Raw genomic sequence first — 26532 nt, forward strand, 5'->3', positions numbered from 1 at the left:
TTAATTTAGCCTTTTAAAAAATCGAAATTATTAATTACAAAGGCATTTAAATTAATTAATTATTAAATTAAATAAAAAGGGAGAGTGCTTGGGGTTATATTTTTATATTTTTACAAAAGTCGGCCTCCTTTTTATTTAAATTTTGTTTATTATTTGCCTTATTTCCAAAAGTCGGCCTATGTGAGAATAAGGAGATGAGCGCCTATATAAGAAGGGTACTTTGAAGCATTTTAAAACATCATTCAATCATTGTTACATGCGATTTTGGAGAAGCAATAGAGGGAGCGAATTTTGATCCAAGGAGAGGAGCGAAATTTCCATCCAAGGAGGAGTGCGAACTTTGTTTGTGGTTAGGGGTGGAGCGAATTTTCCCTTAAGGCGTTGAAGACCCCAAGGGTGGTGAAGTTAATAAAGGAGGCGCATTTGCTAGGAGAAGCTCACGTTGAAGACTCCAATCTTCATTTTGCCTAGGCGAATTTCCTAATTTTGCATCTTTTTTAGAGTTAGTTCTCAAGAAAGGTATGGCAAGATCTCCCTTGTCCAAATTTTGAATTTTGAATCATCCTAGCCTCAATCTTGAATTCCAAAATTGCATCGTTATATTTAGGAAATGATAATTCAAGGATTTATCATGAAGTTTCCTAAATTTAAATTTTAATCTATATTTCTATATTGCGAAATCTGTTACTCATTATGAAATGTTGTGTAGGTGTCACGATGGCGACCCCAAAGGCAGGAGCATCTACCAGTCGTCCAGCCCTCATGAAGGAAGATCAAAAGAACGAAGAATTGGAGACCAAGATCGTGTCGAAATGGAGCAACATTGGAGATACCAACTTGGGAAACTTCAGTACGAAGAAGTTTTGAGAGGTCCCTTACATTGGCAAGCCATCACCTGTCGCAAGGAGAATAATTGAAAGTGGCATTATCAAGGCAGCCGGCTTCCCTCCAGCAATCCCGTGCCATGAGTTGATGATCGAGTGTGCTCGCCATTATGATCCACAATCAAGATCGATCGTGTCCAAGGAAGGAAACACTTTGGCTTATCTTTCAGAGGAGGCTATCAGTGAAGCTCTTCACCTGCCAGAACATAAAGATATGATTTATAAAAGCTTAGAAGGAGCTAGGTCCATGTACGAAGATGATCCAGACACTTGCTTGAGCATCATCAACAAGAATTGGTTACTCAAGAGTCGTCCTCGCCTGAGCAAGATTCCGAACACACCACATAGGATCGACTTCCAGGAGGAGTACAGAGATTTGATAACATTACTCAACCGAGTTACAGGGGCTCCTCAAGCCTTCTATTTTGAGAAGTGGATGTTCTACTTCATCCAAGTGATAGTTCAAGGAAAAGGAACAATTCATTGGGCTAGAATGATTAGCCATTGCTTGGATGTGCAGTTAAGAAGACTGAAGGCTACCAAGTCCTTCCACATGAGTTCATACATCATATATGCCTTGATAAGGAGTTTTGAATATGCAGGATTACCTCACAGAGGAGTGATCGGAAGAGGGCCCGGGGAAGTCAGAGTTTGTGATTCCTATGTTCATTTGCATCATCCTCCAGGAAGTGACTACAAGTTAGTCAATGATACCTTCACGATGAACATCACCAGGACATTGCAAGGCGGGATTCACAATTGGCTATCTCAAGATGCACAAGAGCTTGTAAAGAGGTACGGTGCTTGGTTCATCCAATTTCAGAAGTTTACATATATTAGAGTTCATGGATGTCCGTCGCCTCCCTACATGTTGCCAAGATATCCGACAGACAGAATAGTGTTACTTGAGGTGACTAGACAGTTGGCAGCTTATGCGAAGGCATTCAGACACAGGCATGGAAATGGAGTTCCTGTGCCAATCATACTAGGAAATTCAGTTGAGGTATGTCCTAATGCTCTAGCCATGGATGATGCAGAAAAGGAGTTAGCTTTATATTCATTTTCATTCTTTGCCTTGAGAGGGAGTTTTGATCCTTATGGATATATAGAGGAGACAGTCGGAAGGAAATACAAACATGAACCTCAGGTGGAAGACTTTGTGATGAATCTCTCAGATGATCTTGAAGTAAAAAGAAAGATGCATTCCAGATTGCCTTTAGACTTCATCAGGAAATGCAAAATTTACAGAGTGGCCGACCAAGCTCAGGACAGTGGCAGACATCTCCAATCATCTTATGACCGAGAAAGCAAAGCAGTGAGGCTAGATTGGAATGAACCTGAAATTCTGGATCTAGATGCCTTGATGGCTCCAGTTTTGTCTTGTACTCGCAGATGGGTTGATGTGCAACATCAAAAGTTGAGAGAGCAGGGCATATCTATGACTTTTACTTTGGAAGAAAGGCCAGGAGAAGGAGGAGCAAGTGTAAGTGAAGGTAATCCTAATCCCAGAAGCACAAGCGAAGGCAACCTTCGAAGCGTAAGTGAGGGTAATCCCCATCCTAGAGGCTCAAAGAGAAAGGAGAGATCTGAGAAAAGAGAATCCTCCAAGAAGAAGCAAGAGGCCAATCGAGATCGTTCATCCGGCACATCTTCTCGACAAGAGAAGAAGACACTTGAAATGGAGGAATCTATGGAATCAATGGTACAGAACGATAAACATGAAGGACAAGTACCTCAACATTCATCAAGTCAATCTCCCCAGGTCAATGAGCTACATGAAGACCAGAATGACGACGAAGTGACATCTCCTCTTAGAGAAGAAGAAACATTGCCTAAGGAGATACAAGTTAGAGAAACAAGGTCTGCCATTCCGGATTGGTTGAAGGAGAGACTGACAAGGGTAATTGTGATCGAAGACGAAGATAATGTGATTGATTTAGAAAGCCTTGTTGGGAATTCTCAGGAAGTGACAGAAAAGAGGAAGGCCACTAAGATGTCCAAGATGATTAGAGATGAGACAGGATCCAGGAAATTGCAGATAGCTACACCGGCAGTGGACAAGTATGAAGGTGAAATCCTTGCAGAAGAGTATGATGTAGAAACATTCGAACTTGGTCCACTCACAGCCGAGCAGACACTAGATGAGGCCACCGATTCATTTGAAGCACTTAAAGACAAGCTTAAGGAAGAAATGGAACAGAATAGAAAGCTTGAGAGAGAGGTCGGTGCTTGGAGAGGCTACTTTAGCCATCTCAATTAGCCTTTGAGGCGTCAGGATCCAGCAGTATCTCCTATGCAGGCACTTCCCCTTGAGTCAGTTGGTGAGGCAGAGAGAGTTAGGAGTTTGGTTCAGCTTATGAGCTCTTGGATTGACAAATCCCATACACTTGCTATTGAATTTGCAACAAGAATGATGCAGACCATTCATTGAGCTATCCAGGTTCTTGAGATCATCCACAACCTAATGATAACGGTAGCCGCCTTTGCTCATACTAAATATGTTATCATTCCTGTCCTGCAAGTAATCAGACAAACGTCAAGGAAGGTCCTAGCACAAGAAAAGATAATGGATAGGGGACCTCATAGTTTACTCCAATGGTCAACTTTACTCCAGATGAAGGAAGTTCTTTTTGAGGACATCAGTAACAAATGCAATCAAGTTGAAGAAATTATCCATCCGATCCAGGACAAGGTGTTTGAAGTATTATGTACTATTCTGGGCAGGAGGGTTGAAGTTGAGACAGATGTGGATTTGCAAGAATTAGAAGAAAGAGTCAAGGTCATCTTTTGCAAAGATGAGAATGTTATTACAGATGAGCAACGGGATCAGATGTTTGCTACCATGCTCCTGATTGAGAAAATCAAAGAACTTGAACCTGGATGGGACACTGCTCTTCTCAAGGCTTTCGATCAGGTCATCCACTTGGAGGAACGAATGAGGAATCTTCCCGAGATTCCAATTGCTGAGATCGAAGGAATCGTGTCTAGATTCATTGCATATGCTAAGAAAGAGCATTGGAAAGGGAATAAGATTCTAGAAGAAAGGTTATTATAGATGATGTGGCACCTTAATTATCATTGGTCTATGTTTCCTAGATTTTTGTGCCAAATTTAATATTTGGGTATGCATTTAATATTGTTCAATAAAAAGGGGGCTATTTGTAATAAACCCTAATTAGGGTTTAGGTGTCATAATCTTGGCCATTGATCTTCTTTTGATCTGGACCGTTCATTGTAATTGAGGATGCTATATATACCCTCACTCCTTTTCATTTTGATATATAGGAGAAAATAGAATTAAGAGAGAGCAATAAGAAATAGTTAGAGTTTAGAGTTTTTAGAGAAGCAAGTTATTTTGTAGCAAGATTGAGCTTTGAAGAAGGAATTTCGAGCAATTGTTGTTTATGATGGCTTTGAGATCAATAAAATATTGAAGTTATGGTGTTTTATTGCAATTCTTGTGGTTATCTTCATGGTTGTTTACTTTCTTGAATCATTCTCAGTCAAAGTAGTATTTAAGTTTGAAGGACTAAGTGTTGGGCTTGATCTTTGGTGAGATTCCCATTCCAAACGACTAGCTTCTTACTGATTGTAGGAACGCCTTGTGTGGTCAACTGGAGAGACTTGAATTACTTAAACCTTCAATCGTCATTGAGCTTTGGATATGTGCCTTCGTGGTAGTGTCCATGATCCTTGATGAATTGAAAGATCATTTGTTACCTTAGAAGATCGCATCAATTTTAGTTGAGTTGTTATTTCATGGCAATATTGAAGTTGGTAGAATCTTACCAAGTCCTGCCCGCATTGAGTCATTCTTAGGATTAGATTAGAGTTTATCTCTTGCAAACCCTACCCTTTTGATCTTTTTTGGAATTCATTAGTATTAGGAAATCTTGTTCCTGCAATTCGGATACGTAAGGCCCCTTGATGAAACAGTAATCACAACGACCACTGGTGCTTATCCACACGTAGAGACCCTACATAAAAGAACATTGGAGTCACCCTGATTGATCCGTTTTTGTGACATCTTCAGCAATCAGAGACTTTATTCAAGAGAGGATAAGGTACCCTTGGGTATTTTATTCTGTGTATGATTGTGTACAAAATACACGTCAACAGGTATATAAATAATAGCATAAATCTATTTCAATTTTGTTGTCATGAAAAACATCTTTATATGTGTAATGACCACTCTAGATGATCTTTTATTTTTTAACAAGCATAAGAACCATGCAAACTGAAACAATGCTTATCTCTGATAATAAGTATTGATAATGATTACAAGTTGATACAAATGTCAGTACAAGGTAGCACATTGAAAAGACACTTTCTAGATTGCCCAAATTGCATGAAACTAGCATCAAATAGAAAAGAATAAAAGAAAATACCTTGAAAAGGCAGCTGAAATGATCACTATAGGTAGGGAACACACATTTTGATTTAAATTACTGTATACAACAATGTAGGTCTGAAGCATCACCATTGTAGGTCCAAACAACCCTTAAAGCCTTCTAAAACTCACTCTATGCAACCATGTTCGTCCCCAAACAATGCCAAACAGCCTGAGATAGACTCAACCATACCAATTAGTCTTAAAAAATTGCAAGTCAGTTTGCAAGTCCCCTCCAAGGTTGAGGGACCTCTAGGAGTCTCGAGGATGTCATAGTGTCCCCTTTGGCATTTCTAACACAAGAAACTTCTGAGAAATGTCCCCCTGGTGATAGGAAATGTCTCGGAGACGGTAGATGAAACTTGGTGTCGATGGATGGATAGCGGAGGGATGTTCCCCAAGCATCCCCATATTTTGGGAACGTCCCCATCTCAGAAACACGTACATTTTTAGGGGGGATGTGTCCTCATGGAACACAGAGTAGAAGAAAAACCTTTTTGGACTTAGGCTTGGGGACAAAAACTAAAAGACTACTTTGAAGTCTTGTGGTTAACCTTCGTGCCTAAGGTTACTTGGAAGAATTTTAAGGATTGTCCATTTCCTCAAGATCAGAAAGCTTTGCTTGAGAAGCTCTTGGGAAAAAGGGAAAATCTTCTTTTCACATAAAGAAGATGAATTAAATTGGATAGCTTCAAAAATAGGGGAATATTTAGCAAAACAAGGTTATGTGGCTTTAACTCATCACTCAAATTTAATGCTTTTGGCCATTTTCATTATGTGGGGATAGTGCTTGTCTCCCAAAGCATGGGCTTTTGCTTGGTTAGCTGTCCACAATAAAATTTTCATTTGATAATGATTAGAAAAATTGAGGATATCTAGCGCTTTGAAGTGCAATTTATATGAAGAAATAGAAGATATTGACTTCCTCCTCAATTGTAACTTTAGCAATAGGTGCTCAAAATGGGTATGTAATAAACCTAATTGGGAAGGTGCTTTCTCAATTTTGTTATTCCAATTGTTCATGAGATGGTCCACTTTATACAAAGACCGGATGCATGGCTATGGAAAATAATGCCCTCTATTGATCTAGTATCTATGGAAAGAATGCAATTATAGAATATTTAGCGGAATCTCATCTCCAGTGGAAGTTGTCTTATTTGAATTGTCATATATCTAGGAAATTTTCCAACTTAATGAAATTCACCAACTGGTATAATGAAATTCTCAAGGGATGGCCATTCTAAAGCCCCCTCGCGTCACGCATCTTATGGTTCAATAGTTGGAAGGAAGAATATGCAAGATAGATCCTAGGTAAATTGGACTGCCCCTTCATCATGCATTATCAAGTTGAATTTTGATGGTGCTTCTTGTGGAAATTTGGGGCTTTTAGGTGCAAAATGTGTGTTAGGAGATAGTGAAGGAAAAATATTAATATAAAAAGCTGTTGATGGGAAACAATGATGAAGTAGGGGTCCAAGCTCTTCTTCAAGCTCTTGCTACACAAAAAATTAAATATTCAAAGGATTTTTATGGAAGGAGATTCAATGCTATTCATAAATGCCATTAAACAAAGGACAAGTTCTAATTGGAAGTTGAAGAGTATGTTTCATATAGTGTGGCAATTAATTGATTATTTTTAATGTAGTCATTGCTATAGAGAAGCAAATAGGTTGATAAATCACTTCTCTAATTTGGCAATTGACCAGCTGGAAGAATAAATAGAGTATACAAATTTCTCAATAATGGGTGACAAGGAAACATTAAGGATTGTATCTAAATATAAACTCTCCTTAAGGAGACCAAGAGAGACTCATTTGAAACACTAACATTTTAAGCCTAATCTCTCTGTTGTTTTCTTGCAATAGTGTGCAGGTTAAGAAAATTGTTAGAGAATTTTCTAAATTGTTTAATTGTTATGGAGATTGCATTAGTGATGTTGTAACATGCTAGTGTTAAATTGAATATAAACTGCCACCTTGCACAAGCAACCTATTATTATACCTTGTGGCTACTTCATGCACAACGATAGCTACAGGCTACAACTATGGCCTTATCTTATCATGAATAAAAACATCTCAGCAAGTCAGAAAAAGATGCCTCATTTGTGTTTGGTTGTTGTGTCAAACAGAGGAAGGACTCTTTTCAATCTTGTGTAACAATGATCTCAACTTCAAAGGACTAGATGTTTCTTGGTTTACAATATAAATATGATCATGCCAAGAGAAGGTGACAGGCGGCCATTTATTCTCCCTTTGTCTACTAAATTGAGGAGCTTATTGTTGGTAGTCACCATGGAGCCCTTATTAGTAAATAGGTGAGTGCTAATCCACCCCTACAAGTTTGAGCCACCAAAAGTGGGCTGCTATGACTTTGTCAAACTTGCCCAAATTTTTTATCTTGATGGTGAGAAGGTGGAGAATGCAATTCCTAATGTAGTGGGACAAGATGTGTTGATGAGAAGCCGTCATATTTTTTAATTCAACATTTTGGTTATTGTTTATTTTGTCAAATGCTATGAACATTCTTCGGGATGATGACTTCGTGTCAGTGCTCAAATGAATAAGTCCAGGGCTACCTATTGCATTGATAGAAGGAAAATTAAGCAAAACACCATCTAAATATGACATACATATGGGCTCAATGCCAATAGGAGGGTCATTTGATGAAGAACAATTCTTACAATAGTTTGTGATCAAATGTGTCTTTTATTTGGTGAAAGAGGGTCTGTCAAATAGACACTCCAATGTGTTTTTGGGCACAATTAAATTGCATAGATTGGCCTTGATGAAGATTTGGCATCCAAGATAATTCTTGTTCAAAGTACTACTTTTAAGGCATGACTCCAACACCAAACATGTAGAGAAGGAAGTCACTCTTAAGGGCAAGGAAGCAATTACTACAAATGAGGCTTTATGTTTCTCTCCTAAGGTTCAGCTTTCGCCAAAGTTTCTCCATCAAAACTTTCTACCACTCTCCCTTCTACCTATGGCACTCAACCCATCTATGATACCTAAAGCTCTAGTGGAAGCTCTTAATTTTTTTCACTTTGTTTAACGTTTTGGATGCTAATTTTTTGTTCTCTATCTTGTAATATGGGGCTATGCATAACTGGAAATCTCAAGACCAGTTAATATTGTAAATCTTTTATTCTCCTATATAAAATATAGGTGGTCTCTCCTATATCAAATGTTATAGTTAATGTTAATGTCAAATCTGATGGGGATGATGGAGATGGAGATTGGGACTCAGAGGATGAGGGTGAAGATGCTTCTAGGATAGTGTTGACTAGGATGAACTGTCATTGGACTTTCTGCTTGAGGCTTGATTCCTTCACAAGAAACCATGAATCTTTAAGAATATGAATATAAACACAATGTTCAATACATGGGTTTATAAATAACTAAACCTTGTATTAATATCTTTCATACAAATATCTGATTGTAGATGTCTCCCTTTCACAATCAAAAACTGGATTAATTTCACCACCAAATGCACAAATTTTTGATAATAGCAGATTGGAATAACTGAAATTACCGAAATAAATAGAGCCAACGCAACTAATAACAATAATGAATGTTCATAAACACATTGATAACTAAGATACCGAATTGGGAAATGGAAAAATACTCAAACTATCAAATTAGCTGAAATTGGAAAATCACAAATCGATTAAAGCCTAAAGTCCTTCAATCTTTGGCACAATTATTGAAATCTTCAATATGCTCTTGAAACAATATTTTCACAAAATGCAATCCTTGGATGGAATAACCTTTGTTGGATAAGAGGGTTTGTGTCCCTTGTCCTTTGATTTTGTTATCAAGAGAATTTCATTTTTTGTCAAAAGATGAATATTAGATGCTCAATCTTCAAGAAAGGAGTTTTTGGCAACAAACAATGGATGAATTTTCTCAAGCCCAGCTCCTTTTATAATTATCTATTTGCTACTTTTAGACTCTTCAAGAAGTCCATAATTTCTTTTAAACATTTTCTTTTAATTTCAATATATCAATTTGCCCCCTTATCCTGGAGCTATTGCTTTAGGCCCCTTTTAAGAACACAATGTAATATCACTTTGAGGTAGTTAACTATAACATTTGACATTTTATAAAATTGAAAAAAACACAACTTAAATAATTATTAAATTATTTCCTTAGCTCAGAAAGGGGACATGACATGATGATACTGGAATTCATTATTGTAAAGATTTGGGTATGGTAGGAAATGTGGTCAATTGAAAGGACCTTTAGGAGTGGGAGCAATGAATATAGAGATGCTGATGAAGATAACTAGCTATAGAGTGTTGCAGGATGATGTCTTGATCTGATTTTTTTTTTCAAACATTTATTTTTTTATTGTGCGGTTAAATGCAAACAGCCTGAACCCTAGGAACTGAGTTTTTTTGTCTGTTTACGATAATGTATACCAGCACCTAATTACTTTTGCCATCAATTGGACCCTAATAAGCATTAATGGGAGGACAACTGAGGTCATTGTGATGACAATTCATACTATAAAAAAAGGTGGGTATTCTGAAGAAACAACAATCAATGACAAAACTTTGTTAGAACTCCTGGCTGTAAGAAATGTTTGTTGTTTTCAGAGCAAATAACATGCATATCAGCTCTGTTTTGGGTTGAAGGAAAGCTTTTTCAAGGTGACACCTAAGCCGGCAATGAATACATTGTGTAGAAAAAAGTGGTGCTGTATAACAGCTGTCCAGTAATGATATTGATTTGTATAACAGCTGTCCGGTTGATATTGAGCCCCTTGACTCTCATCCTTGTGTCCATCACATTAGCACTACAATTGTGAATAACATTCAAAGAAGGCATATTGCTGTTTTCGAGACTTACTTTTTTTTTCTTCCCATGAAATCTAATTGGAATCATGAACAGGTACAATTGGATTGAGATGACGTGAATTCTCTTTTGGCTATGTAATCGGGAGATGTGTCTTCAACCCCCAGGGATGCATCTCTAGTACCAAAGACCTTGCCTGGGATGTCGTTGGTTGTAGGAGACTTTCAGCTGTGGTCCCCACACAAAAGGCGCCATCTTCCACACAAGTAAAACAAAAAACATAAAATTAAGCTAAACATGTTGGAATTTGGAAAATAAACATGCCATGAAAGGGAAAACAAGAGCCGATGTAGGGTAGGATCCAAAGTAAGTTGACAATACCACAAGTATTTGCCATTTGGCTATGTGCAATTCGATGCAAAACTCAAAAGATATACATATTTTTCATATTCTTGCCGCTGTTCTTTTAATTCCTTTATTCAAACTTGGTGGTATGCTCAATAGGGGTGAATTCTACTAGATCCTTGGGAGTTAGGAATTTGCTTGTGATAATACATTTTGTTTCTATATTCTTGTGAGTGTGTCTATATTCATATTCTCACATATATCATGGTTATAAGACTTGCCATTTCTTTATTCTTGTGAGTATGTCTATATTCTCACATATATCATGGTTACAAGACTTGCTAGGACTCGCCTAGGCTCAGCTAGTCCTAAGGCGAGTGAGCCTTGTCGAGACTTGACTTTCAAGTACTCACCAAACTTGCCAAGTTAGGGAGACTTGCCAGATTTGTTGAGTCTAGGCAAGTCTAGCAAGGTAGATTCGCCATTTTAGTTAAAAAAGAAAATTCCTTATAATGCTTGTTTGGTTTATGACATACCCATCTAGGATTTACAACAAAAAAAATGAAAATGGTGTGCACCATGAAGGTTCGTAGCCCCCAAACCCCTGTCAAATTATAAGTATAAGCAAGTAATAGGCCCATGAGGAATCATGATCATCAAATCTTCAAAATACAAATGCTCTATTGCAAATCTCTTCATCTTCATAGTCAAAAGCCACAATCAAGATGATTTTATTTCATACATTGGACAACTTGTCTAGTATACAAGGACTGCCATAAGCAAAGTTGGCATGCTATAGCCATTGTACTACTGAATGCGCATTAAGCCATAATTGGCAAGAAATGCCATTTTCATAACACAAAAATATATCAATCATGCCTTGCATAGACAACTCATAGAACAATCCCATCTATTAATATCCTAGCCAAGGTCAAACTAGAACATAATCATTTATCGTTTACTTAACCATTCTTGTTTGCAAATGGGATTGACAACAAAACATGTAGTCTTGAAGGCTTCAAGAAAACTCTAATAATAAATTCCTCACTCCCACACCAATCACTGAGACACAAGCAAATATCATGGCTACATCGTCAGCCAAGACGTGCCTTTAAACACTAGTGCATGACTTGCTGTGATGTTGGGATGAGTAACACGGGCTCCTTTGAGCCCTAGACTTATATGTTCAGTTTTGATATTTGTTTTGATCCCATGGATTTCATATTCCATAAGTGTTGTATACATTTGACAATATTTATAATATATATATATCTAAATGTGGTATTTCCTTCATCTAAAATTTGTGTTTATACTTATGTAATTGATGTATACTTTTGTATGTGTTCAAAGTAACTTTATTTGTTGATGTTATTGTCTTTAGGGTTTATTTATTAAAGGGTGCATGAACAAGTTTTAAATCCTTAAAAATCTCTAAATTTCTTGGGTTTTTCAATTTGCTGAGTCTTTGCCGAGTTTGTGCCAAGTCTGAGTCAAAATCAGCTTGCCAAGTTTGAGTCTTATAACTATGATATATATAATCACACAAAATAGCAAAATTATTTGCAATGTTGAAAGATTCAACTTGTTGGTTTGGGCCTTTGTCTTCAGTTTTCACTTTTCTTACACACTTTGTGGAATTTGATTGACTCCTATGTTGTTTCCTTTGCTTTTGATGGATGTTTTAGTTCGAGATGAAATCTTTGCTCCTTTTATTCTATAGATCTGGATTGTCGTTGGGTGTTTGATACTTCCTTTTTCTCCTGAATGTTTTTTGTTACCTATTTAGTATCTTGGCATACTCTTGCCAAAGGATTTACAGTGTTGAAAGTTCAATGTCATGATATTTTCTATAAATTATTAATATATTTATAAAAAAATGGCATCTCCAAGTACCCTTGTTATCTATTTTCAAAAATAGACATACCGGTACCAGTACCAATATCAGTCTCCTGGCAACCTTGTCATTTGGTGATAACCTCTATAATAGTTCATCTTTAAAAGTTTAACTAACATGAAGAGACTACAAAGTGAATTTTTTTCCAACTTGTTTAGTTCTCCTTGGCAATATAATTGATGGAACTCTAAATATTTATTCATTTGCTAGTACTTGTTGTGACCTATTTCACACATCGCCCCATTGCAAATGGGGACCCCCCCCCCCCCTTTTTTTTTTCCTTTTCAAGGTTTTGCTTTGGTGTCACAACTGCTAATCACCAATCTTTGTACAATGAGGAGTTAGAGTTTTTGAGAATTTATCCCAAGCCAAGTTGAGAAATCTTGCTTAGAATTGCATTTGAATGTTGCCAAAGTGCTCAGGAGGTCCAAAGGGCGAAAATCGCAATTGCTTTGGGTCATTTTTGACAACCTGTAATTTTTAGAAATTTTTTGCTTTTTCTGCTTTTTTGAAAGTGGCATATGGGTTTTGTTCCTCAAGTCGTTTTATTACTACCCATTTTGTCGGAATTTGAAAATCTTGCTCTAGGTATAAAAAGCAAGGCTTCAAAATTTTGCTTTTTTCTGAGACTAGGGTTTTGTTCTTTAGGTCATATCAGTCCTACCGACGTCTTCGAATTTGAAAATTTTTACTCCTAAGTATAAAACGCAAGGGTTTGAATTTTTTGCTTTTTTCCGAGATTAGGGTTTTGATTTTCTTGCCATATTATTACTACCCATGTTCTCAGATTTTGAAAATTATGTTTGTAAGGGTAAAAAAAAGATGCAAACCCTAATTAGGGTTTTGTTCCAAAAGACCAGCCATATTATCAATGCCCATGTTCTCAAATTTCGAAAATAAGGTCGTCAAGTGCAAAATGCAAAGTGGAAACCCTAATTAGGGTTTTGTTCTAGATGATCAGTCAAATTCGCCCAAGGATGTCAAGTATGGAAGATGTTTAGGCAGGATCAATGTCCGCCAGAGCATAAGAAAGTTGTCCAAGACTTAGTCGGGTTCACCTTATGATCAAGTAAAATTGTTCGACAAATGGTAAACTCCTACCAATGGTTAATTAACTCTTGGCAAGAGTTAGTTAAACTCCTACTTGATATTAGACCATGTTGGAAGAAAAAAAACAATAAATAAATTGAGGCATGGAAGTGTAAAGTAAGTTGGAAAATAAGTTTGTCACATGAAATAAATTTTTAATTATTTTTTTAAAAAAAATTTAAGATTTTTTTTATTATTTTCAAGTAATTAAATTTCAAAATTTAGGATATTTTCAAGAATTTTGGAAATTAAAAGAAAATTCTAGAAGATTCCTTGATAAAGATGAATTTGAGAGATAAAATAAAACTTTCCATTTTGGAAAGATTAAAACAAAAATAAACACAAAAAACAAAAAAAAAAATTATTAAAAAAAAACAATAAAACAAAAATAAAACTTCTAAGTTAAGGAATCCTAGGCTCTATATATTTTCAACCAAGTCATTTTCACAATTCATTATTCAGGTTGAGAATTTGGAGAGCAATTGAGAAGAAGTTTTCTCTCAAAATTTGTGAATTTTGAATTTTTTAAGAGAAATTTTCCAGAATAAAATTCTTCGAAGTGTTGAAATCAAGAAATTAGGTGTTTTTTTAAGATTTTAAGATAAAATTTCAGAGTTGAAGGTAAATTTCAGTCATTCAAAAATTCAATCCAACTGAATTTTCTTACCTTTTTGTCTTATTTCTTTTAATTTTATCAATTTCTTGACCAAATCCTTCACTTTCAGTCCACTTTTTCGCAGAAATTTAACCTTTTGACAAACTGAAAGTGAAATTTTCAGAAAAGAGGATTAAAAATCAGAATTAAAGACTGAAAATACTATGGAATTTTCATGTGTTTTTGCAGGAATGGCAGACATAGGATTCGCCTTGCCTAGAAGCTTGGAAGATGGCACATGGCTGTCCAAATGAAAAAAATTCGCCCAAGGAAAGGAATGGCAGACAAAGGTTGTCTAGAAGTTTGGAAGATTGCACATCAACTGGAATGGCCAAGCCATCCTCAAGTCTACCCATGGCATGGAAACACTCAAGTTCGCCTAAGTATGTTAGAAGGATGGCTAAGACTCTTCAAACTCTGCCTATGCGCAAACAAAGTTGGCATGCTCATGGCGAACTCCTACCTTCAGTCAAGTAACCCATGGCAGAGGTTCATCAAACTCCTACCTTTAGTTAAGGAAAAAAATTCAGCAAAATTGGCTAAGTGTTGATACCTTGGAGAATAAAATTTCAAAATTTGGTTTAGTGTTAAGGAAAATTCCGTAAGCAAGAAGCAAATCGGCCCCAAGAAACATGTCCAAGGAGAGACAAAGTCCGCCCTTGGCTAATGCACTCCAAAGTCCGCCTAGGCTGGATAAAAAAACATGTCTGGACATCCTCAAACCCTGCCTAAGCATGATCAAAACAAAGTTGGCAAGGCTTCTTCCAAGTCCGCCAAAGGAAGAGCAAAGCAAGTTTGGAAAGAGATTATCCAAGTCCGCCTAGACACATGAGGAAGAATGTCCAAGCATACTTGAACTCCGCCCTACCAAGTGTGTGGCACAAGCAACATGAAGTCCGCCTAGATGGATGTTCAAACATTGTTCCAAGGGGAAAAGATGTCCAAGGCAATGTAAAGTCTGCCCTTGGAAAAGCATGATCAAAGTCCACCACAAGGAGAGGAATAAAATCAAGCAAGCAAATCTGTCCAAGCTTCTTCCAAGTCCGCCCATGCATAATGTCCATCAACCTTCCAAGTTCGTCTTGGCAAGGAAACAATCAAATCACCAAGCATAAGAAGAATGTCCAAGGTATGAGAAAGTCTGCCCTAACACAAGGAAGATCCAATGAAGCATGAAGTCCGCTAGGCACAAGAGGTAGATGGCAAAGAAGTCACAAAGTCCACCTTGGACAAATGGCTAATGAATATCAAAGTCCGCCTAGGAAGGGTAGAAGTTGGCAAGCATGTTTGCCTAGCCCAAGGTGACAAGAAGAAAGCTAGACAAAGTTAGAAAACATGAAAATTTGCCTAAGGAAAATTGAAATTTCCCAAGGTAAATTGTCCAAATACCTTGAAAGCTTGATCAAACACAAGTTGGCAAGACATTCCAAGTTTACCTAGGCATAAATGGAATATGTGAAGATGCCTAGGCAAAATATAAAAATTTGCCTATGGCTCAAGGATAAGACATGAAGACAATCAACTTGCCATGCCAAAGAGAGAAAATGGCTAAAAGGAAAAACAAATTTGACAAAGTAGCACATGAAATCAAGGATTAATTAATTGAACGGGCTGAAAAATAAAAGTTTGACACATGAAAAATGGCTGTGTGGAATTTTCCACAACCAAAAGAATCAAATTTTGACTAAGTGTTGGAGAGGAAACGGGAAGAAAGAAGAAGAACAAAGAGGAAAATAAAGAGGAGATGAATAAAATTCTTGTCCAAAGGCACAGTTTGTTCTACTCAGCACAAGCCAGATCCAGAATTGAAGGTAAATCCACAAGAAAAGTGTGGCTGAGCATAGAAATGGTCAAAATCTTGGCTAGCCAAAATTTGGCTAAGTATGGGAAATATTTCACAGAAAAGTTCCAATTTCCTTCATTATGGCGAAGGCACAGGGGAATTTTTCTCCAAAATTCAAGACACTTGAAAGAGTTTCCAAGCATCAAGAAAAGTCTTTAGGCTTGGCAAAAATTCCAGATTTCTTGAAGGATTTCATCTCTTGAAGAATTAAACACAAGCTCCCAATCAAAATCAGATGGTGGCAAGAAGGCTATTCTAAGCAAATTTCCATACTTAGGCAATTTTTCGGCACAAATTGGAGAATTCAAAGAGGACTTTCAATTGTTCCGAGTTAGCATGTCCAAGTTCCTTGAACACACTACCTCTTAGCAGAAGAAGGGGGTGCAATCCTAAAAAATAGCATATTGCGCCACTTGTCTCTCATCCGATGGATATTTGACCTATTTTGGGAAACTTTGATTAGGGTTAGGTTGTTTTAATCTCGGCGATTAACTGGAAATCAATCTTGGCCATTGAATTGTAATTGGGGAGCCTATAAATTGAGCTAAACCCCTCATTTGTAAATCATGGGAGCATGTTGCAAAACATGTTGAGATAAGCAATTGTTGCTTAGGATTGCCAAAATAATAAGTAATACATTGTTCGAATTGATGGTGGTTATTTCCCTTATTTTGGAGTTTGCATGGTTCTTATCCCTCATCATAGTTTAGATTTTATTTCATGTATGTTAGATGAATGAAGGATTTGATAGTTTAGATTGGTGAAACTTTTTGCTCATACTTTTGTTGGATGGATGATTTTCATTCAATGTGTAAAGTTAGCCTAAGCTTTTGATGTGGATGCTTAACTTCTACTTTGAGTAATATTGTTCAATTGTTGGTATTATTCGTAAGTGTGAAAATCTTGAGCACAACCTTAGAAGATTGCACATGCTTTGCATAGTTGTCCTAAGTGTGGCGAAACAAAGTGTTGTTATTAGTTTCACCTAGTCTTTACCGTCTCCTAAATTCTTAGGAATAGATTAGAATTTCTAAACCTTATCTCCTTTTCAATTTTCTTGAAGTCCATGATCCAAGTCCTAGATGAAAGAGCTTCATTGTCTAAACCTCCATTGTGAATTGAACACGCCAAGCGTAAGTCCCTTTGTGTATTACCAGCATATCACAACGCCCATTGAGCTTATCCGCATGTCAAGGCCTGACAAAAGAAACCTTGGAATCGCCATATGATATTAGCATAAGCGGTGATTTTTCAAGAGAGGATAGAGTGTCTTTGGATATTTTATTCTAATGTTTGGTAGATGATAAAACGTCCACCAACAGTACTCCAATCTGGTCTCTTTGAGCCATAATGAGGAAATTGCTTCTGCTCCTCCTGTTCATTGGATTGCTCACAACACTAATCAATTGCTAACTGCTATTTTGTTTTTCCATACAATTTGATAACTGATAAGTTATTTGCAGTGCCAGAGATACTATGGACATGATTAAACATTATGATAAATATAGTATAAATTTCCAGCTTAATTGCTACATCAACACTCATTTAGCAACAGTATTGTTTTAGAACTTTGTTAATAGTGAGAATCATAGACACATCTATGGCAAGTTGGCTCACAGGAAAGCTGCGGAAACACCTATTTCGAAAGCTGCCAGGAGAGATATAATGTATAACCATCTTTGGATGTGATTTTGAATGCTCAAAATTTTATGTCAAGGCATTCCTATGATTTAATCTTCTTTCATATCAATATAATATTTTTTCTTTTCAAAACAATAAGTTTATAAAAAAATGTTTGTTCATTTTTTGTTTCCACATAATTTAGGAAGGATGGACTGGCAGAGTGGGCTATAAAATTCTCTTTATAGAGCTAGAGAAATTTGTAAGCCTTATTGTATCAGAGTTTTTATGCAATGTTTGGTAATTTATCATTACACTCTAGCATCATTGTGTAACTGTCCTCTTTCATTTGATAGATAGAAATATATAGTCGATGCTACAAGACGCAACCGCTGGTCATTCAAGGTGCAGGAGCAGGTAATGACACTACAGCTGCAGGTGTCCTAGCTGATATTGTTGATCTGAAGGATCTGTTCCATCCATTAGATTAAGATGCTCTGAGTCTTCTCATAAAACAGTATGAAGAAACCCGTTACAGGTTTTATTTTAATTTTATAAGTGAATCTCTTCCGGAGCACTTTTTGTAACCTGTAGATGGGCATAATGGTCATGTGAGTGCTCATATTTCATAAATAAAAGTTTTGTCAGATGGTCATGATCTTAATTATGGTGTTCTACCCTGCTTATGTATGCAGTTGAGATATTTCTTTTAATGACAAATTAGTTAATAATTCGATTGACTATTCAGTCACAATGATTTGATTATATACTTGAAATATATCCAGTATGGTAGTTTCCTTTTCTATTGGATGGCAGGGTATAATTTGGTTGAGTTTGACTTTGAAAGAACACTATGGAAGTAAATCTAATGAAATGAAACGAATCGAGTATGCTATGCTCGTATGTTGATACCTCAAGTCAAAATGATTTGGTTTAAAATTAGAATTTTCTTACCTATTATGAAATTTACAAAGCTGGTTTGTTTTCTAATTTATAAGCTGTGATCGCTCTATTCTTTTATTTGTTTCTTAAGGTAGAATTTAGAAACATTATCAGGTTTTACAAGTCATCAGAGAAGTTTTTCAAATATTGTGGTCTTCTATCTTATAATTGATATATGGTTCTATTTGAAGGATGCAAATTGATGCTCCATATTTGTAAAATACATGTGTTAAACATGCTTGGGAGTTGTAAAATCGGTATCTTCATGTACCAACCAACTGTTGGAAAATGAGCTACACTTGAACTGAAGATGGACTGGTCACAAAAGGCTCTGGTAGCTCAGTGGCAGGGTATGCCAGCACAAAATGGGTGGTCCTAGATTTGACTCTTAGCTGATCCATGAAAAATTTAACATGGTATCAGAGCCCAGGTCATCAGGACCAGGCCAAGCTAGGAGCCCCAAGCACCTGCAGTGTGGCTCAAAGGGTGTTGGAAAATGAGCCACACTAAACCAAAGATGGACTGGTCACAAGGGGAACTAGTAGCTCAGTAGCAGAGCGCGTCAGCAACAACTGAGAGGTCTTCGGCTCCATTCCCAGCTGGTCCATGAATAGTTTTAAGTTTTAACACTAACACCTACTTAAAATTTTCCTACTCTCACCATTAGCCAACTCAATATTGGAGCCATTACAAGCTTTGTAATCTGGCATAACAGAAGTCTTGGAAAAGGACTAGTTTAGCATACATTTCATGGCACTGTAATCAATGACCTCGTTGATTTATCCTAGGTTATATCTTTGTGGTCTTTTTATTTCATCTATGGCAGCCTGTTAGGTTCAGTCTATTGTCCAAGTGCAGTACCCATGCTACTTTGGATAGCTTATTTTTAAGAATGCAAATGGATTTCACATTAAATATATATGTAATATGTGTTGGGGAACTTTAAAAATGCTAGCATCACATGCTAAGCAGTACCTGCAGTAAAATTTCACCTAATCCCACCTCTAATCAGATATCTGAATATTGTAGTCCCCAGAGGCTAAGTTGCTGAATTGGGTACAGGAACAAGAACGGGTACATGGGTACGAAACGTCGGTATGGCAGAAAGTTTTTGTAGGGTTGGGTACATTTTTGGTACGTTCATACAAAATTTTTATATATATATAAGCTAAAAAGTAGAATTAAGTTTAGAATGTCATATACCATTACATATGCTAAACAAAACCATTACAAATTTCAAATTTTGAAACATAACATACTAGTTTAAATTCAGTTTTCAATATCGAAAAGATCAAACTAGAATCTCATGATAGATAGGATTTGAGTTCACTAATCAGCACTGTAGGTCTTAAGAATATCAAAAGGATCAAACTAGAATCACTAAACATTTCGGCATTTAAAAACATGAACCCCGGATGTACCCATAGGAGATTCGTTTCAGAATCCGATTCTGGTACGTTTCGTACCCGGAATCGCCCGAAAAGTCGCACAATTGAGCAACTTAGCCCAGAGGATTTGATATTGACATAAGTCTAGCAAAAAGGACTAGTTAGCTTGCATCCATATCAATATGACGGGAAGAAATCATTGATTTCTTAATCATGTTGTCTTGTAGTCTTCTATTTGGCAGTGTGACAACGAATCTCTTGACTACATGTAATGATATTACTACTGTTGGAAAGATTTTGGCATTAAGTGGCATTCATGTAGACTTATATTTTCTATTCAAATTGAAATTCTGTTTCTAAATTCATGCTTCCTATTTCAGAACTAAAGTATCTATTTTGAGAAAAATTAAGCTTCCAAATTATAAATGTTATGTTCTAAAATAATGGATTTAAAAAAAAAAAATTGTTTCGTGAACCTGTCTCCAAATTCAAGCTTTCTATTTCGGAACACAAGTATATTTTGAGAAAGTATATATGTTTCCAAATTATAGCTGTTATGTTCTAATATATTGGAAATATTTTTTGAAAATGTTTTCATGTTGGTGGTATTTGTATACATCAAAAAGGACATTATTGCTTTTCCATTGTTCAGAATGTTGATAAAAAAAAGATCACTGAACTCACGGTTCAACATGGGCGAATGGTAACGAAAGTACGAGAACACATTACATTTTACTCATTAGCTACCCAATATAGTCACTCTTGTTAATATTTTTGTTTTCTTATCAATAGGTTCCTGTACGAAGGAAAGAAAAGATGAAAAAATACACAAGGAAACATATGTTACACGGTCGTGAGGATTGGTTGGACATGTTTAATCCTCCATGTCGATCCTCAACCTCTTCATTAGGGCCATAAACCTACAACGATCCTCAATCCTTTTAATAATTATTTGGTTCCTCACTTAAATGTTAAAGGACTCCCAAATTAAAAGAGGCCATAGTCTTCTCCAAGATGAATTGTAAAATGAATCTTGGAAACATGACCTAGAAGTCAAAGTTATCATGTGTACTTGAAGAGTTGTCTGTCTATTCTGGAGATTAAGACTTCGTTCGGTTCAGTAGTTTCAAAAGCCAGCTGTTAAGTTCTCGAGTCAAAGGCATCGTTAAAGTGATCTAGATCACCACAAAAATGTCATGAGAATAGTGGAACAAATGAAGAAATCAACTACAATTTTGTTGGTGAAGAAGCCACAAGTTTCAGTCAGTGGTTTTGTTAGTATTTGATGCTTTCATATTCCTCAGTTCAGTGTGGAGGTGATTTTATCACCGCTACAAGGATTATTAACCGTTGATATGTGGGAAAGCAATAGTTTAGTTGTGTTTCTGCAAAGTGAAGTTGATGGGTTTTGAACGTTTCATAATATCATATCACATTCTCAATGTGTGGAATGTGTGTTTTTGCCACGATGATTGGCAGATTTATAACACACTTGCGACATCTTTTGCAAGGGCCAACCTCTTTGGTAACCTCTTATAATGTTCATATTGAATTAAAAAGATCGCATTATGGGTTTTTGGTTTAGGCAGACGTGGATGTGGAGTTTGTTTGCTTATACCAAGAGCTCATTTGTATGTAATAGATTGGATATAGTGATACAAGGGATTGCTTTGCTAATTTTTTGTTTATCTTTTTCTTCATTTTTGGGTTTCTTTAGTGTGTCATTGAGTCTTTGTTATGCTTGTTTCATTTTTGTTTGCAGTGTTTAACTGATGTTTTAATGATTTTCCATGTTGGTGTGATGAACTTCTTGAATATGATACATTTATGTGAAATTTAGTCATATTAGGAGAGTTTCAGTAGAGCTAGAGTTGAAATCTATGTTACCCTAAGTTTTCATGATGGGGGGACACATTTCAAGGACAAGGATAGGAGGGATCCCATTTTTAGGGAATGATTATTTAAAAATAAGAAAAATATGAAAAAATTTATTTATTCATATGATAGAATTGATAAGACAATGGGTTTGGGTTCACTAATTTACTTAACACTTAAAGTTGTGCATCAAAACATCTGATCACACCTAATTTAATTGATCATCTAATGCTAAGTACAATTGTCTCCAACAACAATGTCTGGAAGAACTGTAGACCCAATTTTTCAATCAAGAAGAATTAGTAATCGAGAGGGACTTGAAAGGAATTCTCTTTACTCCATACGTTACTCAATCCCAGTGATCAACAACTACCCATGAATGATACTTCTCTTGTAATTGTTTGTATGATAGTTGGCTATGTACTAGGATGGAAAGAAAGACTAGGCAAGCAATATGTGATCTTCCTTTTAGCAAGGGAGTATGGGATGAAGGTGTGGGCATTGTGTTGTCATTGATGTCAACCGGTATAGGAAGGCTATTGGTATAAGAGATGTATGTGCAGCACTGTCATTGTTGCATACCAAAGAGAATGTCATTCAATACAATGACCACTGGAGTCACCGATACACAAGTTAGTGTTTGACTTGTGTGGATGAAATGGACAGGTAATTGGTACAGTCTATATCACTGGTAAGGAAAGGGTGTCAACTGGTAAGTGTTGTGTTGACAGTGAGCAGTTGCCAACCGGCAAGCTTATGACCGGTGTACAAGTAGGGTGAGCAAGATGCTTGAATGTTGATTGTGATGAAGAGGCAAAATGTTACCTAAATTACATCAACACCAGAGGAGAAGGATGTACAGGTCACCGGTATGCTGTGTGGATGCAAAACAACAGGGCTCCCACCGGATAGAGATGCAGTCACCATATGAAGAGATGACTGACAGTGAGTGTGCCCAATCGGATCACATGTGCCTGTTTGAAGATATGCTGCTCAAACAAGGAAGCCACATGAGTGCGTTGTGGGATGCAGATGACAAGGTTTCACTACCACCTGTAAGTGGAGCTTATCTCCTATTATGCAAAGTGTGCATCATAGTTTTGTGAGATAAGACATAAGTGTTAAGGGCAAGTGTTTTGAAGGCTCACACCGAATCTACTAGTGATTCACAAAGATGCCTCAAGTGCATGAAATCAGGATTATGCACTAGACCGACAGAGAAGGTATGATGAGGAGTTGTCGAGACAGATGAAGAGTGCTGGGTTTGTCACCTTGACAGACCGGTTGAGATATTGTCCAGTCTGATAATGAAGAAGGCAAGGCTGAGCAGTTGCAGATAGAGAGTTCAGTCGGCATGCAAATGCCTCAGATCGAAACTGTTGAAGGTTGAAGACATGGTGTCATCAAGGGGTTTTCCGGTATGTAAGTCCATCGGTAATGCAACAAAGTGCAGATGCAGAAGATTCCCATCTGAAGAAGATGTGCATAAGGAAGGTTAGCAAGAATGCTGACCGGTTGAGTGTTCCACCGGAAGAGAAGCACAGTGCAAGGTTGATGACAGACCGGTTAAGGGTTTAACCAATAGGGTTAGTAAGTCGGAAGAAGAACCCGGTGATGGAGTTGGTCGGTGATCCTATCCATACCGACACAGATGACCTAGCAGAGGTGGATGCCGACACAGGGGCCACGTGGAGGTGAAGTGGCATTCATGCACAGGGCGACATGTTGAGTCGTTGAAGTGTCAAAGCGGCGAGGTAGATGGTGACAGGTCATCATTTATGTCGACTGCGTGATTCACGGGATGCACAGTAGGGGTTTGCGACTCGAGTTCAAACGGACAACAAAGTTCTAGCTCAGATTGATTGAGCAGATCGAGGCAGGTGAAGGAAACCGCAAAGCCATTCTTGGTGATCGACCAAGAAATCCACTAACAGGTTAAATGGAGACTGCTAAAAAAAGAAGGCGTGATCAGGAAGGCATGACAATGGTGGGATTGATTGATGAGTTACAGTTCATCAATCTAGGCGATCGGATCGGATGTGAGCTGATTGGATTTGGTTTGCCTCGAGGTCGATGAGGAATCCCTAACCGCTCGAAATTTGAATTGGCTTTTGGCGGGAAAACCAGTTTATAAATATGCAAGCCAAAATCGATGAAGTTTGTTGCTGGATGAGAGAGTATTGTTGCTGAAGGAGTGAAATCAGTCAAGTGCTCATCAAGAAGAAGAAGAAGAGACTGAGTGTGAGGAAGAACAGGGTTGAAGTGTTCAACCGACATCAGTGAGGCTACCGGCAGAGGAGAGTTGCAGAAGATTGCAGAGAAGGCAAGCAAAGAACTGGCAGAAGATAGTACCAGTGGAGAGCAGCAGTGTTGCAAAGAGAACTGACAGTGGACTGGATAGAAGATTCGGCAGAGAGATTTGAAGAAGAGTTACAAAGTTCATTTGTAACATGGCTATTACTTTTGTAATTGATTATGTTTTTTGAAGATCACTGAGTTGGAGCTTGGTGCAGGGGTTGGTGCCCTAAATTAGGGGTTGTAGCTCCTTGGGTTGGTGCCCTAAATCAGGGGTTGTAGCTCCTTGGATTGGTGCCCTAAATTAGGGGTCGGTGCTCCTTGGATTGGTGCCCTAAACATTGTAATCAGAGATTCATTGTGAGGCTGGATTGGAGCAGTAGACTCCAGCAACATTTCTCACCGAGGTTTTTCCCATCTTGTGTTTTCCTCGTATATGCTGGTGTTATGTGATGTCCCCTTTATGTGTGAGTGCATTTGTGATTGCCTCTCATCTAACCGATAAGTCTGCTTTCTGTTAGAAGTTTAGAACATAGAATTGGTATACCCACATAGGGTAAATAAAGAGAAAAGTTTGGAAACCACTTATTCACCCTCCTCTCAGTGGTACATTGTGTCTAACAGAAGGGAGGGATGCAAGAAGTGTAAGATGGAATAGGTAGTTTGCCTTTCTTGTTTGCATCCTTTCCTCATACTTTTCAGTGGAAATCATGATTAGAATGCAACAAACATAGGTTCTATGAAAGATGCCAACTATTTTTTAATTCTATCAGCAATAACATTTTGTAAGGTCTTATACAGAAAATCAGAATGAATTATTTACTGATCAGCAACTTCAAAGCCACCAAAACCCTAATGCCACATAGGAACTTGTTGTTTCAGATTGAAGAGTGGTACGACTAAGATTGTATCAGTAATTTGTGATGACCTCAGCCACCCTAGACCCCTGATTTGCAATTTTGTCTCTATAATTTGTTCCCAGTTGGATAATTTCATGAAATCCTTACCTAGACATGAAGGTAATCTGCAAAGTTCCTCTGTTCTAGGCTATGGCCTTGCACCAAGGGCTGATATAAGTCTGGAATAATGCAAGGATATGCCAGGGATTGTTGTATGCTCCCAAAATGCGACTGAGACTGCCACTGATCACTGAAAATGTCCTCCAATCAACCAAAGATTAACCTGCCAATGAAAATTATGGTGAAATATTGCTGCTACAAGATTGGGGTTTCATCTAATCACTGTATTCTAAGGGAGTTTTTGTTCCCACGGACTGAACTCCTCTTGCAACAAGTGTCAGATCTCTGATTGCAAGAAAACTTCATTGAAAAATGAAGTGTTGAATGCTCATATCAGTATTTCTTATTTTGACTTTTGTTGTCACAGTAGTTTTGCCTCTGATTTGGCTCCTGGCCGCCTGATAGAGGTATGATCTATCCTTGCTGAGTGTTGATGATTATTGGGGTGGCGTCCAAGCATCAAAGAGTTGAGGGTTTTCATCCTGAATACTGCTTCCAAACCAGTATCTGCTATTGCAGACTTGTTGCAGAGGAAAAGATGTGAAAAATAAATCTGAATATGCCTCAAATGGCTACCTTTTCTTTCTTTTATTCACTTTTTTTCCCAGCCCTAACCCTAATTTCGAATTAGGGTTCTCATTACATGTATTAACAATGTTTTATTCCATATTATAATGCCTTCACTCAATTGGAATTATGCCAAGGGTCTATTTTATCATAATAGAAAATGGCCCCATTTTAAGTTATAACTTGTAGGTAAATGTGCCCAATGGGTACTTTATTATACTTTAACACTTTATAATTATTTATTTGACCTAACTTAGGAAATATTTAAATATCTCCTATTTTATTCAAAAGTTGCTCATTTGGACTCCGAATTGAATTCTAACTGAAGCCACCTGTCCATGGATGAACTCTGAGTGTTCGAGGCTGACTAGCAGTGATCCTCCTAGAAAGTAGGAAATTGTCTCCAAATCTTTGGAAATGCTCAAGAGCAATCCTGCTATGCTTTGTGATCCTCTAGGTAGTCAACTAGTCAACTGGTAGTCCTCCCTAAAAAATAGGACCCCTCCCTAAAATTTAGGAGATGGTCTCAAATGATCCAGAATGGTTCCTAGACAACTCGAGACCAACTCTCAGTCATTCCCTAAAAAATAGGGATCCCTCCTAAAAAATAGGAACTGCCTCTGAACATCCAAAATGGCTTACAAAGCCCCTGCGCAACTCCACAAGGATCAGTATGGGTTCCCTCTTCACTTCACTGGCCTACGGGAACCAAATGATTAGTCAATCCCTACTCAACTGCATGTCACCTAGGAAGGGGACATTACAATCCTCCCTTCCCGAAGATTGCTTGCCCTCAAGCAATCTACACCTGCACATTGAAAACCAATTCCTGGATCCCATATTGATCTAAGAAACTTTTCTTCACCCAATCGCTGTGCTACTCTAATATAAACATCTATATGCCATAGTGAAGCAACTCATCACGGA

At 37.4% G+C, this 26532-nt stretch overlaps 1 protein-coding gene across 3 annotated transcripts in view; it reads left to right on the forward strand.

Moving 5' to 3' along the window:
- Positions 1–18322, forward strand: part of LOC131072799 (uncharacterized) — a 276797-nt gene extending 258475 nt beyond the window's left edge. For 2 of the 3 annotated variants that reach the window (XM_058009093.1, XM_058009109.2), the window contains 2 exons: positions 17725–17781; positions 17876–18322. In XM_058009093.1, coding sequence (XP_057865076.1) covers positions 17725–17781; positions 17876–18010 — 192 coding nt within the window. In that variant the 3' untranslated portion in view covers positions 18011–18322. The remainder of the gene's footprint in view (positions 1–17724; positions 17782–17875) is intronic. The other variant, XM_058009100.1, reaches the window with a different exon arrangement.
- Positions 18323–26532: the final 8210 nt, after the last annotated feature.

This window comes from Cryptomeria japonica, chromosome 9, assembly GCF_030272615.1.
Source record: "Cryptomeria japonica chromosome 9, Sugi_1.0, whole genome shotgun sequence".
NCBI lineage: Eukaryota > Viridiplantae > Streptophyta > Pinopsida > Cupressales > Cupressaceae > Cryptomeria > Cryptomeria japonica.